The sequence below is a fragment of the Pyrus communis genome, chromosome 2, assembly GCF_963583255.1.
Source record: "Pyrus communis chromosome 2, drPyrComm1.1, whole genome shotgun sequence".
NCBI classification, from domain to species: domain Eukaryota; kingdom Viridiplantae; phylum Streptophyta; class Magnoliopsida; order Rosales; family Rosaceae; genus Pyrus; species Pyrus communis.
Window position 1 is genome coordinate 15,640,671 of NC_084804.1, and position 14,355 is coordinate 15,655,025.

General features: G+C 36.1%; 2 protein-coding genes and 1 long non-coding RNA gene across 3 annotated transcripts; 1 reads left to right on the plus strand and 2 right to left on the minus strand.

Moving 5' to 3' along the window:
- Window positions 1-202: 202 nt before the first annotated feature.
- Window positions 203-1,643, minus strand: LOC137727077 (uncharacterized). Its single transcript, XM_068466016.1, has 2 exons — window positions 701-1,643; window positions 203-380 (listed from the first exon to the last, which is right to left on the minus strand). Exons 1-2 carry the CDS (start codon window positions 1,641-1,643, stop codon window positions 346-348), a joined length of 978 nt encoding a protein of 325 aa, XP_068322117.1. The 3' UTR covers window positions 203-345.
- Window positions 1,644-4,721: 3,078 nt separating this feature from the next.
- Window positions 4,722-6,066, plus strand: LOC137721147 (uncharacterized). Its single transcript, XR_011066608.1, has 2 exons — window positions 4,722-5,247; window positions 5,334-6,066. It is a non-coding gene; the product is annotated as an uncharacterized lncRNA (long non-coding RNA).
- A 4,700-nt stretch (window positions 6,067-10,766) lies between these two features.
- LOC137725948 (beta-glucosidase 12-like) lies at window positions 10,767-14,355 on the minus strand. Its single transcript, XM_068464793.1, has 13 exons — window positions 14,161-14,355; window positions 13,901-13,970; window positions 13,585-13,643; window positions 13,360-13,435; window positions 13,103-13,180; window positions 12,922-13,009; window positions 12,585-12,840; window positions 12,268-12,383; window positions 11,911-12,128; window positions 11,743-11,774; window positions 11,547-11,649; window positions 11,281-11,389; window positions 10,767-11,164 (listed from the first exon to the last, which is right to left on the minus strand). Exons 1-13 carry the CDS (start codon window positions 14,329-14,331, stop codon window positions 10,993-10,995), a joined length of 1,548 nt encoding a protein of 515 aa, XP_068320894.1. The 5' UTR covers window positions 14,332-14,355; the 3' UTR covers window positions 10,767-10,992.

Below are 14,355 nucleotides of genomic sequence, written 5' to 3' on the forward strand. Positions count from 1 at the left end.
GAGACAAAGTATTTAGCACCAGTATGAGTAGGAATATGAAATGGTCCCCAAACATCAGAATGAATAAGAGAGAAAGGAACATCACTTTTATTGGAGCTTAAAGGAAATGAGACACGATGATTTTTAGAAAAGATGCAAGTTTCACAATGGAAATTAGAAACCTTGACTTTAGAAAATAAAGAAGGGAATAGATATTGCAGGTACTGAAAGGAAGGATGTCCCAATCTTTTGTGCCATAACCAAATTTTTTTAGAAGCTTCAACTTGTTTAGCTTCCACTTGACAACTGTAACTTGTCTTCTCACAATCTGGTGGTAAGTCCAAGTAGTATAGACCTCCCCTCTCTCTACCATGACCAATCAACGCTTTCGTTCGAATATCCTGAAACCAACAATGAGTAGGAGAAAAGATGGCAAGACAGTTTAGTTGATTTGTAAGTTTACCAATGGAAAGCAAATTGTGAGAAAGATTAGGAACATGTAAAACAGATGAGAGAGATAGGCATGGTGTTAATGAGATGGAGCCTGCTCCAAGCACTGGAGTGGAAATACCATTAGCAACTTTAACGGTATTTAAAGGTGGAGTAGTGTGAGAAGCAAACCATGAAGAGTTATTGGTCATATGGTCAGAAGCCCCCGAATCAATGATCCAAGGTTTATTTGGAGCACCAAATGTGGTGTTCAAGGCAAAACCAAAGTTACCTGCGTCGACTAAGGAAGTGGAAGCAGTAGTAGGAGAAACTGAGTGAGCAGATTGATCTACTCGAGGCACGGAAGGCGTTGGTGTAGACAGGTGTGCTTGTGATCCAACAATGCTTTTCTTTTGATTTTCCTTCTTTTGAACCCACCAATCAGGATATCCATGCAACTTAAAACAAGTGTCTCTAGTATGCTTATCCTTGTCACAATAAGTACACTTCCTTGTATCAGTAACTTTAGATCCCCCTGATCGAGAATTCGAGACTCCACGGGGAAATCGAGACGGAGCAGCTACCATGGCTGATCCTTCCACTTGTGGGCCAACCAACATAATGGTTTGTCTACTTGCTTCAGCATTCACAAGAGCATAAGCAGCACGAACAGATGGCAAAGGTGTTTGAGTCAAAACTTGACTGCGAACATGATCTAAATGAGGATCAAGGCCAGCCAGAAAATCATACAATCTTTCTTCTGAAATTTCTGTCTCTTGAGCAGCAACATCATCAGCACATTTCAATTTTCCAGGACGTAAGAAATCTATTTCTTGCCATGTTTGCTGGAGTTTACCATAATATGCAGATAAAGGCTCACCATTCTGGCGAGTCGCCAGTGCTTGACGGCGAAGTTCATATAATTTTGATGCATCTTTTTCAATTGAGTAAGTTTGGGTAACAGCATCCCAAACATCTTTTGCAGTAGAGAGTCGGAGAAGCCAAGATTGAACCATGGCATTCTCTTCCTCCCATATAGCATACAATGCATCGGCTTCTGCTGATGCCTTATTTTTTCCACTGACATAAGACCATTTGCCTTTGCCAGTGATGTAGATGCGGACACTTTGGGACCACGAGGAATAGTTGGACCCATCCAACTTGTCTGGGGTGATATGCAGAGACATATCATTTTGTGTAACAGCAGCTGAAACAGTGGTCTTGGAGTCACCCATTACTACTGCAACAAATTCTCTTTATTGAAACAATAGAGTCTCACTGAGAGGGATGCAGGAACAAAATACAAGGAGGAAGAGGCAATGGCACGGGTTTGTTGGGTGATTCCAACGGGTATGGTTTATAGGGTATGGGGTAGTTATTTAAAATTTTGGGTTTATAGGGTATGGGTTCGTGGAGATATTGCAAATGGACAGAAGATGAGTAGAGATGCAGCGGAATGTATATGGTTAACAAGCTCAATATGGGTAGTGATGTTGGCAGATATGGCCAAAGAGAGATTGGATTCGTATGAAAGTATAAGGCCTGCTATTCTGCAGGTCTTATGGGGTAGATGGCAGTAGTGCCAGTAGGTTAATTAGAATAGAAACTCCTTTTGGATCAGAATGGCTCTGATACCATGCCAAAATAGAGTTAATTTTTTGATCTATTCATCTCCCAATCGGAGGATTTATATAGGAATACAAGCAATGATGATCAGGTATGAAACCAGTACAAGAAGTCATAAAAACACTGCTGTGAAACTACTGCCTATACCTAACTTTACAGCTTACAACTACTTTATTAATTACAATGGAAAACATGTCTGATTTCCTAATTCTTTAGTCAACAATGGCTGATTTAGTTAACAAGTCTACAATGGCTGGCTGCTACAAGTCTACAATGGCTGGCTGCTTCAGTTAACAAAAGTGTATTGTTTTTTAAGTAATCTTATTTAGTGTGTTTTTTTTTTTAAGTTTAAATGGTGAGGTTATGTAATTTTATTTGGTATTTTTTTTTTAAATGTTTATTTGGTGAGTTTATGTAATCTTATTCAAATATTTAAATAAAGTACAAAAATTACATAAGAAATTAAATAAAGTTCTAAAAGTAAATAAGAAATTACATAAGAAAGTAAATAAAGTTCTAAAAGTAAATAATAAATAACATAAGAAATTAAATAAAGTTCTAAAAATAAATAAGAAATTACATAAGAAATTAAATAAAGTTCTAAAAGTAAATAAGAAATTAAATAAAGTTCTAAAAGTAAATAAGAAATTACATAAGAAATTAAATAAAGTTCTAAAAATAAATAAGAAATTACATAAGAAATTAAATAAAGTAGTACAAATAAATGCGAAATTATACAAAGTCTGTGGAGTTAGGATATGTGGTGCTAGGATCTTGGTTGCTAGGATTTCTGTAGCTGGAACCCCCTTGACTTGTTTCGGCATCTCTTGCACGCCTCCTTCGCACGACATCTTTTTTTTCTGATATCCAAAAATATTTTGAATTCGGAGACAGTCCTACTAGAGACTTGTTCATAGTGTCACGATCTGTTTGAGCCATCCTTTCTTCTCTAAGCATCTCATTCTCTCGATGAAGTGCTTCTCTAATCATCTTGTTCTCTCGATTAACTATTTCTCTTTGTCTCTCAGCCGCCGCATCACGAGCCTCAGTAGCTGCAATAATTGCTGCCATAGCAGTAGCTTTTTCCTCATCTCTAGCCTTTTCCCATGCCATGTTCAGTTCACCTTGACGAGTAAGTTCCTCCATATATTTAGTGTAGTCATTTTTGGAAGAACTACCTTTTTTCTTTGATGCCTTTTTACCTTGAGGCCTGAGGGACTGATGAGTCGGTTGGGTCTCTGGCACTTGTTCAGGCGTCCCTTCTATGTCTTCAAATGTGTTGGCTTCTTGTTCGGCTGTGTCTGCTTCTGGCGAACTGTGTAGACCCATACCGTGCATGACAACTTCTGGACCGGTTGCCACAATTTTGTATCCAGGGCAATCTTTTACAATTTGCCAACATTCCCATTTGTTGAATGATTTGTTATGGTTCTTTGCATTGTAGAATGCTTGTGCTTGTAGTGTCTATAAAAATGTGGGATAAGATAGTATTAAAAAATACGGGTGTAACACAAATAAATAAATTAAAATATTGATGGACGTGGAATGCATATAAATTACATAGAAATTACATAAAATATTGATGGGCGTGGAATGCATATTACATAAAATTACATAAGAAATTAAATAAATTAAAATATTGATGTGGTGGAATGCATATAAATAAATAAAAATATTGTTACCTCATCTGCTAAACTTGTCCCACTACGCAGATTACCAGAAGCATGAGAGAGGGCGTTTGTCCAACAAGTAAAGGATGCGTTGATTTTTTTTCCAACGACCTTGAAGACCTTGACTAGATTTGGCATCTTTTCCATGTACATCTTTTCCATGTACATCGCAAAACGATTTCATAATTTTACTCCACATTTCTCGCTTATCCATCTCATTACCCGTAATCGGGTCATGAGTAGTGCGAACCCAACATTCACACAACGTAACATCTTCACTGAGCTTCCACGAAGTCATTTTTTTCTCTCAAAGTGTACAAAATATTCAAATGTAGAAAGTGTAGAAAGTGTAGAAAATATTGAAATGTGGTGTAAGGTGGAAGATGAGGGTTAGGTATTTATAGAAAAAATTAATTAATTTTTTAAAATTTTTCTGTATTTTTTAAAAAAAATTTGACAATTTTTAATTAATTTTTAATAAATTTTAATGTTGTAATTAATCTGGACCGTTGGATTTGAAAAATAATCAAATCCAACAGCCAACACGCTGCCAGGTGGCCAACGGTCAAATTTCTGACCGTTGGGCCTTTTTTTTTTTTTTTTAATTTTTGGTGAAAAAAACGTGAACCGTTGATCTGTGATCGGACGGTCCAATTTAAAAGTGAAATTTAAATTTTTTTTACTGTTGGAAATCCAACGGTCTACAAAAACTAGCCGTTGGAAATCCAATGGCTCTGAGGAGGGCCACGTAGCCCTCACCCGGTCGAACCCAACTTGGCCTGCACGCGGGCCCCACCGCCTGCAATTGCTGTTGGCTACTCGCGGGATGGAGAGCGTGTTGTGCACGCGCCAGGGAAATGGACCGGCCTTTGGGTCTGTCCATTTTGGGTTGGGCTCCTGCCTGGCACGAGCTGGGTGCCAGCCTGTTTTGCGGGCTGGAGTTGATCCACTTGGTGCCGGTCCATTTTTTTCACTTGGTGCCGGTCCATTGGGCACGGGCTAGACATGCTCTAATTACAATTATGCTATGTAAGTCTTGATGATGTTGTGGTTTTTTTTGCTTTATTGCGTGACTTGTTGTGGTCTCCATTCCAGATCTATATACACCATATAGCTTCTGAACTTTGTGTCTTGTTTTGCTCTATCATTAAAATTCAAAGTTTTCAAACCCTTTCATTAGTTTTCCTTTAATATTATATATATAAGGATGGCAAAAAAGGTGGGAACTTCAGCAAGAGCTCCACATGGTACATGCAATGATCATAATATATCCGTATTCAGTGAGTTGTGCATCAAGGATGTTGAGGTCGGACGTCGTCTTGGCCCTCACTTTAACAAAGAAAGATCGGCAAATTTGATAGAAAACTTTAGGAAAGAAACAGGAAATTCTTATAGTAAAGCGCAATTGAAAAATAAGTGAGATAGACTACAAAAGGATTGGTAGTTGTGCAAAAAACTAATTGGGAAAGAAACTGGCCTAGAGTGGAATCCAAGCAAAGGAACAGTGGATGCCTTTGATGAATGGTGGAATAATAAGATTCAGGTATGTTCACTTTGCATCAGTTATGATGTTATTCTAGTTATAGTAATCATAAACTACATAATAACAACATTCTTTTTTATTTGTAGATAAATCCTGAATATGGAAGATTGCAGAAAGGCATCACTCCTGAGTTCGAAGAAAAGTTGGATAGGATGCTCTCAAACAGCGTTGCTACTGGTACAAATGCTTGGGCACCTTCATTTGGTGCACTACTACCAAATAGTAGGGATGACTCAACAGGAAATGTTAATATACAAAATGAATCTATTGGATCAGATGATGAGGAGAGTGCACTACCGAATCTATGAGAAAAGGTGCTAAGAAAGGAAAAAGAAAAGAGCTGAAGGAAAAAGAAAATAGCTGACCAAGGTGAATTGAGAACAAGTAAGTTTGATAGAAAAAGGAAAAAGGTTGGCGATGTTGCAAAATTGTATGGTCAAATTGACCGCCTTATTGGTGGAGTAGAGGGTAAGAGCACTATGAGGCAATTGGTGACAGGCACTAGTATTCCTGAAGTTGTGCAGGTTGTTGAACCGTTACCGGTTGTGAGCGTACAAGCCCGTTGTGGCTGTTTGCAACTCGTTTGTTTTTTAATCAAGAGAAGAGAGAGATGTTCTCTATCTTGAAAGATCCTAGTGTGCAACTTACTGGGATGAATTATGAGTTCATCAACCAATGAGGGAGTTGTAGTTTTACAAAACATTCTGGATTTGTACACTCTTAGTCAGATTTTAGGATTATGTCGTAGAATTTGTTTGACACCTTCCTTGAATGTTATTTTGAATTATGAGTTAATTTTTAGATACTTTGTTTTCAATATTGGTACAACTGTTAATTGGCAAGGTGCTTGAATTTTGTTAAGGATTATTTGTTAACTTGCAGGTGCGCTTGAATATGGACATTCTAGATAATGATGAGGAAGATTTTGACATATTAGCATGTGCTTGTACTCGAGCTATTGAAGCATATTATCTAAAATATGTGCATAAAACTCCATGTATGAATTTTTTCAAACAGGTAACATTTGGTTAATGAAAGTATTGCAAGCTAACTATAGTTTGAAAGGTTCAAGGAGGAAGTGATATTAGGAATGTTCTTGCATATGTTAGGACATAGTATAGAAGAAAAAAAAAAAAAAAAAAAGAATAGCTAAGAGCAATTTCAACACTCTTCGGAAATCGTTAGTAGATATTTTGGTGTTATGTTGGATATTGTATGTTAGATGGCAATAGATATTATCAAACTTATAGATTTGGAATTTAATACCACCCCATGGGGCATAAAGGTCAAAGACATCATCTCTCATATTTTTATAGGAGTGGCCAACCAACGGGGCATAAAGAGGTATTCAACCATGGACATTTTTCTCTTAGAAGCGTAATTGAGCGTACGTTTAGAGTATGAAAAAAAGGTGGGCAATTTTGAGGGATATGCTTGATTGTGTGTTCAATAAGCAAGTGAATATTGTCATTGCTACAATGGCTCTTCATAACTACAAAAGGAGGCATTCTGAATGTGATAGGCATTTTGATGACCCCGAAGACTATAGTGAAGAGAGCGATATTGATGATGATGAAGAGGAAGATCGAAATCACAACCAAGGAGGGATGGAAGCATTAAGAAATAGCATAATGATGAACGCATATTTTACTATTTATTTTCTCGCGAAAGCTACATTTTCTTGTGATATTTTGGACTTAGACGAAAGGAATTACATAGTGTTGTGCTTTTATAGTTATATTAATGAGGTGGAGGAAAATATGATGTTATAATTCCTTATTTTTAAATAAACCTAATGGTCTGTTATGATTTAAGTGTCTACCTATTTGGCTGTATAATATACTTGTGGCCTACATTCATTTTCTTTTGATTTATGTGCAGTGCATGTCACTTGTTGGAATTGGAGAAGCCTTCAGCACATGTTTATTTCATAGATCACAAGTCTATGCAATACTGAACCGACAAGTAAAAGAAAAAAACAAAAAACAAAAAAACAAAAGAAAGCTGCATATTTCCTCTCGCATTTTTCAGGGTTAGCCTTCATACGAAACCAGAATATGGTGAATCACCTACACAAAGCAATTTCAAATTCATGGGTCTTTGCGAAAAGCATAAATTTGGGATATTAGGTTGCACAATCTATTCAATTGCAGAAGAAGTTTGGTCAGCCATGGTGGATATCTATTTGGAGATGAAACTTCGATTGGAATTGTTATGTCTTTACCATTAGAGGCACCGCAATCTCTTAGAGGTCAACTAAACAGACCTTAGTTGCCACTTCGCCCAACAATGCTGAAATTCTCGCCGCACACGATCTATGAAGACAACGCAGCATGCATTGAACAACTCAAGAATATTTCTGGATGGTAGCGGCTGTAGGTGATATTTGAAGCTCCTGCGATCTTTTCCCCGTCGTTGACTTCCCGACGATGATCTATGAAGACAACGCAGCATGCATCGAATGCTCAAGAAGGGTTACAACAAAGGAGACAACAACAAGCACATTGCATCGAAGTCTTTCTTCTCACATCAACAACAAGAGCATCAGAAGGTTGAAGTCACGCAGATTCGTTCACAAGACCATCTGGCTGACTTCTTCACCAAATCACTACCGAAAGCGACGTTTCAGAAGCTTGTTCAAGGATTGGTATGCGTAAACTTTCTGAGTTGTGACATTGTTAGTTCCCTTTGAAATTATGTCAAACTCAGGGGAGTATCCTGAAGTATACTTGCTTGATCTTAATGTACTATTTTTCCCTACGATTAGAAGCATTTTTCCCACTGGGGTTTTGCTACCTGACGAGGTTTGGACGAGGCTCTCATCTTGGGTTGGTTATATCCCTAATGACGTCCTGTAGACATTTCATTTGACTTTGCATTGCTCACAAATTTTTCTTTAACTATTTTGTCCTTACTCGGATTTTTACCATAGGCTTAGAATTTTTTATGAGACTTATTTCCTTATGCATGTTCCTACCTTATTGAGACTACCGTGTTCCTAGAATCAGTGACGACGAGTCGACTTCCTCAACAACACATGATGCCGAATCTACTTGAGTATTTACACACTCGAGGTGGAGTGTTATAAACTTCTTATTTAAGTGTGATTGTGTAAATCATAGATTAGCTTTTATTGTAGTTATTCTTCCCTATTAGGACTTGTATTCCTTGGAGGAGAATGATTTCTTTCCAACCTTATTATTATATATAAAGGCATTGCGTAGGGGGAATAACACATTTAGGAGGTCAATCAATTTGTATAGCTTCCAGAAGGCTTTAAGCAACACATAGGCTTCAACTCTTCAGTGGCTTAATTTGCACCATGCAATACGAAGCATTATTAACATCTCCTTCAACTGTACAAGGAGGTCAAACATTGTGGCTTCAATAAATTAGTTGGGTTGCCATGGATATGGTTTGAAGGAAACTCATTTATAGGCTTTTTAAAAACATCAGGCATTTTCTACTCCAACATTTACAAGAACTTCGAAGTCGCAAACTTCAATAACCTATATAGCCACCATGACAACATGCAAGTATTATATCTTAACTTTACTTGCCAACAATGGTAAATGGAAACTTCTACCTTTCAACATAAGTGTCCACAGAAAAAAGCTTCAACCACTCAAGCTATGTGCTTAAGGGAAAAAGCTTCAACCACTCAAGCTAAGTGTCCAAAGGAGAAAAGTTTCAACCACTCAAGGTATGTATCCAAAGGAAAAAGCTTTAGCCACTCAAGCTATGCAGCCAAAGGAAAAAGCTTCAACCACTCAAACAACGTGGCCAAAGGAAAAAACTTCAGCCATGCTATGCGCCCAGAAGAAAAATCTTTAGCCACTGAAGCTATGTGTCTAAAGGAAAAAGTTTCAGCCACTCAAGCTATGTGCCCAAAGGAAAAAACATCAACCCTTCAAGCCATTTGTCCAAGGGAAAAAGCTTCAACCACTCAAGTTATATACACAAATGAAAAACTTCAATCAGATTTTCTTTTCTCAACAAAAAAAGAAAGAAGGAATTGGGCATAAGAAAAAAAATATATGTACTTGGGCTACATCCAAAAAAAAGAGGAAAATTTTTTTAAAGTCTATTTTCTTCATTGGCTCGGGAAATATAAGACACCTCCTTCAGTAATCCTCATCGATAGGAGATTTGGTGGACTCCTAATATATGCTAATGCACTTTAGTACTCGAAAGTTTCATGAGTACTCACCAATTTGGGTTTTGCAAGTCTCCAACCGAGAAGCTTTCCTCACTCGTGAACTTGGGGGACCACTGCTTGTTCCGTAGTTCACCACCCTCGAAACTACTAAGCACCGGTCAACCTTATACCTTCAAGGACCCACTGAAGACTTCATGTGGAGGCACCCTTGCCGAAGCACATGAGTTTTTCTCCAATCAAGAGACCAATCACAACACGACAAGCGTCAACCTAAAAATAAAACTCCTAGACTCCCACATCAATCGTGGATGGGAGCCAAAGACCCTCATCAACTATACAAGGAGACCGTTCTCGAACAATTAATTCCTAATGTCATTATTGTGCATAAACTCGTCATTAGAACTCACTAATGATGATTATGCTTAAACTTATGTCTTGTGTAAAATCTTCACTATTAATGAGGACTCCTCCACCCTCGTGGATGTAGCCCCATTTAAGGTGAACCACGTACATCTTGTGTTGCTTCCCTACCTCCATCTCTTTACATATTATCCTCACTAGGTGATGAAGCAACATTGCGATGGTTACAAACTCAACACTTTACGTCGTTCCAAAGTCTCACTGATTTTGTGCATCAACGTTTGTAAATAGTTTCTTACAAGCAATTAAGCCCGCGCGATGCCGTGAATTTTAAAACTGTGTTAAACAGGTGGAATATATTAAAATCTATTAGCATCCTTATGTTCAACAAAGAATAAAAAATAGATGTTTGTAATATATAGCAAAAGTTTTAAAACTCTTTAATTCTTCTAAGTAAATTTGACAAATACTTACAATCCAACCTTCGACCAGTTCAAGCGTATACTTTTTCTTTTCTTCTATCAAATTTGTCATGTCACCCAAGGTCATATGCAAAGCCAGCTAACTGAAAACATTTGTGTTAAGTTGTGCAAAAAGTTGAGCACGCTTTAATTGAAAAAATAATCACTAATACAATTAGGCAACAAGGGGACGAAGATAATCCTGAGGAGCTAGAAATATTTTGACTTCAACAAGAAGATATTAACAAGGTTTTACATACGTACCCAAAAGCTCCAAGGTGTGGTATCAACTCCAAAAAAAAAACAAAAAAAAAAAAAAAAAAAAAAAAAAAAAAAAAAAAAAACATCCCAAACAATAGTATAGAAATGTTTTAGTCCATCTAAAACCTTTTCTTATTTTTTTTTTTTTTTTTTTTTGTGGCCTTGTTTATTATTGTCCTTATTAACAATTACTACTATGTCGAGGCGAGTTTCTTTACAACAGGACCAAGAAAAATAATAACTTATTACAATGTGCTATTTATTTCTCAACCCAAACTAGGACCAAAACTGTTTACGGCTATAAATAAGTTATTCCTTTGTATAGAGAGGTCTTACTGTAGCATTCACAGCTCTTATAGCTTTTTATTGAATTATTGAATCTCAAAGAATACTTACATTATTGAAAGGAAATACAAATGCGGAAGGAATTGAAATACAAATACATAAAAAGGACAATTATCCACTTAAATGTTTATAATCAACAATAAATTTCTTTTAATTCCTTCAATTCTTCTTAAGCAAATTTTTGAACCAATGTGCTGAGAGTTTTGGGTGTCTTTTTAGCCCATCATTATAATCCACGTAGTTTAAACCAAATCGGACGGTGTATCCAGAATCCCATTCAAAGTCATCCAACAATGTCCATGGAAAGTATCCCTTCACTTTCGCACCATTTCTGCACACAAATACATAAATGTTCAAATGGATTAGGTCAATATAATGATTAAATAACAATAACTTAAGCAGGCTAGGCAGTATATAGCCTTAATTAATTTGTTAATAACTACTTACTTGATCGCCGCTTGAAGGTAACACAGGTGACGGTAGTGGTAGTCAATTCTATTGGTATCATGAAGAGCCTCGTCAATTGATAGTTCTGGATTATTCAACTCTGATACACCTACGTACATATTAATGCACAAAAAATTAAATTTAGTTTTTTCCTCTAAAAAAAAAAAAAAAAAAAAAAAAAAAAAAACGGGTAGTTTCATTTTACACCATTATAAATATGTGAAACTTTTGCATTTAATCAAGGCTTAAAAGTATGTATGACATACCATTCTCAGTAATATAAATGAGTGGATCATTATATTTTTCCTTTGTGTAGAGCACAAGATCGTGAATTCCTTTTGGATATACATATAACCAATCTGAAGCAGTCTGCAACACCATTTCAAGATAATACGTTACTGTTGGGGTAAAAAACTAATCCTCCAAATGCAAATAGCACAAAATGAAAAATTTGATGTATACCTGTGGACCAATAAGTACTCCATTAAGCTCAGCTGCCACAATATTTACAAACATTAGAATACAATTGGTGTAAATATTAGAATATAATTAATGTAATTAAGAAGTCAAACTAGGTCAAGAAGAACAAAGAACTTAAGCTATTGAAAGTAAGTTTCCTTTCGCACTCACTTGTAAGATCAGCTTGAGGGTCTGTTACAAAGCTTGCCTGTAGTGAATTGTTCTTCGATGTACTAGTTGCGTATCTAGCAGTATAATAATTTATTCCAAGAAAATCAAACGATCCGTTTAGCAACTTGGATTGTTCTTTTGTGAATTTTGGCAATCTTTTTCCAACAATTGATCGCATGGTGTGTGGATAGTCACCACTTGTTAACGGATCCAAAAACCTACAAAACATGAAAATTCCAAATATTAGCCTAATTATAGCATTATATATAAAGAGTAATGCTAGCTAGGTTGTATCAATGTTACAAGTCATAAGTAAACGTGTAATTGAGTTTATATATAATTTATTAAGACACTTGCCATCCAAACATAAAATCCAAAGATCGTAAGGCAGCATCTTTATCTTGCTTTGACTCCGAAGCAGGCTCAAACCAGTATGTCACCAATGTTATTCCTATCAAGCCTTTCTGAGATGCCTGCCCAAAAATATGAATTTTGGTTGAATAAATAGGAGTTATAGAAAAAGATACAACCTTTAGATTATCTTACTACTGAGAGTATTCCCTCTTGTATTACAACTCAATAATAATGATTCATATAGAATTCTCAATTAGGAGCCAATATGCTGACCCAAAAAAAAAAAGATAAAAAATAAAAAAAAGAAACTATTATTGAACCTGATATCTATTCTTGTACAATTCTACAGCTGCTCCATGAGCAAGAAGAATGTGGTGTGTCACCAAGTATGGTTCAATGCCTGAATCTCCACCGGTGCAGTTTAGATTTTGCCAAGAAGAGCAACGTCCCGGTGCTAGAGTCCCAACAGCATAACCCATGCTACTAAAAGTGTATGGCTCATTTACCGTGAACCAGTGCTTGACTCGATCACCAAATTCCTTATAACAAAGTTCTGCATAGTCTTTAAAATGATCGCTGTAGATACAAATTTATGTTACGTATATCAGTATGTATTTTATCAAATTATCAATGAGAAAATAAATTTTGTTCACTTACACAATACGAGGGCTTAAGAAACCACCATATTCATCTTCTAAAGCTTGGGGAACATCCCAATGAAAGAGTGTTACAAACGGCTTTAAACCTGTAGTACATGATCAGTAAAATCAAATTAAAAGTCTAATTGAATGATGTTCTAAAAATTCATGTAATAATTGTTTAAGGTAGGATGATTAACCATTGCGTAGGAGTTCATTGATGAGATTGTTGTAATAATCAATTCCTTTTCTGTTAACGCCACCACTTAATGTTCCATCTAATTAGAAAAAAAAAAAAAAAAAAAAAAAAAAAAAAGAGGGTTAACCAGTAGATAACTCGATCACATTACTTTAGTTAAAAGTATATAAAGAGAATAATTTTCTTGTAGGAAAAATAATTCTTATGCACAATATTGACATTGGTCCCAACCAAATATGAGGATGTGGAGCAACTTACTTGGTAATAATCTGGACCATGAAATAGATAATCTGTAAGCATCCAACTCCATATCCTTCATAATCCCCACATCTTCCTAAAATGACAAAAGTTTAAAATTAAATATTGAGGATCTCATTATATATTGTCCTTTTTATTTTATTTTTATAGAGGCTCCAATTTAATATGTTAACATGTGCCCTTCAAGTATAAAGGGTCAAGAGACAAAGTTATGAGGTTTTAGACCTTATAGCGGTGATATTGATCTATAGCGACGTCTCCGTTACTGCCATCAGCGATTTTTTCTGTAGTCATTCAAAAACATAATGGTGAAATCCATATCATGTGCAAAGTACTTTATATGTGTGCGCACTGATGATGTATATACATATATTGTACATATCACATGACCACGTACTATTCGTCTCCCAACAATGTGCATGGTTATTAGAGAGGTTGGAGTTTACTTGTCCTCACGAAGAAAAGAATGAGGTGCTATTTATACTCCTTTTGAAATGAAGTAGCTAAAGTTTTCATATTATCAATTGATTAAATCACAGACCTGGATGTTTGTGGGTGAAGGTATCCCATATGCTTGGGCCTCTTCCATCTTCTTTTACTGCACCTTCATACTGAAATATACACACATGCATATACGTAAGAGTACTACTACACACGCAAGGAAAATGTCAACATTATAATTCATGCATGGATGCTAACTGCATGTATAAAATACACCAAAAATATGGTAAATAATCCCAAAAGAAATATATAAATGTGTGTGTGTGTGTGTGTGTGTGTAAAATACATATATATACAGACCTGGTAAGCTGCGGAACCTGTGCCAAATATAAACCCTGGTTCAAAACTGCTGCGATTGAGAAATTCGCAATGAACAGGTGGATCTGTATTAGTTGCTTTGCTATTTGTCAATGCAAAGCCAATGAGTAGCAGCACACCAAAGAGCAAAGATCGTGAATATTTCATTGCCATAACTTGGGAGTTTTGATATCGATC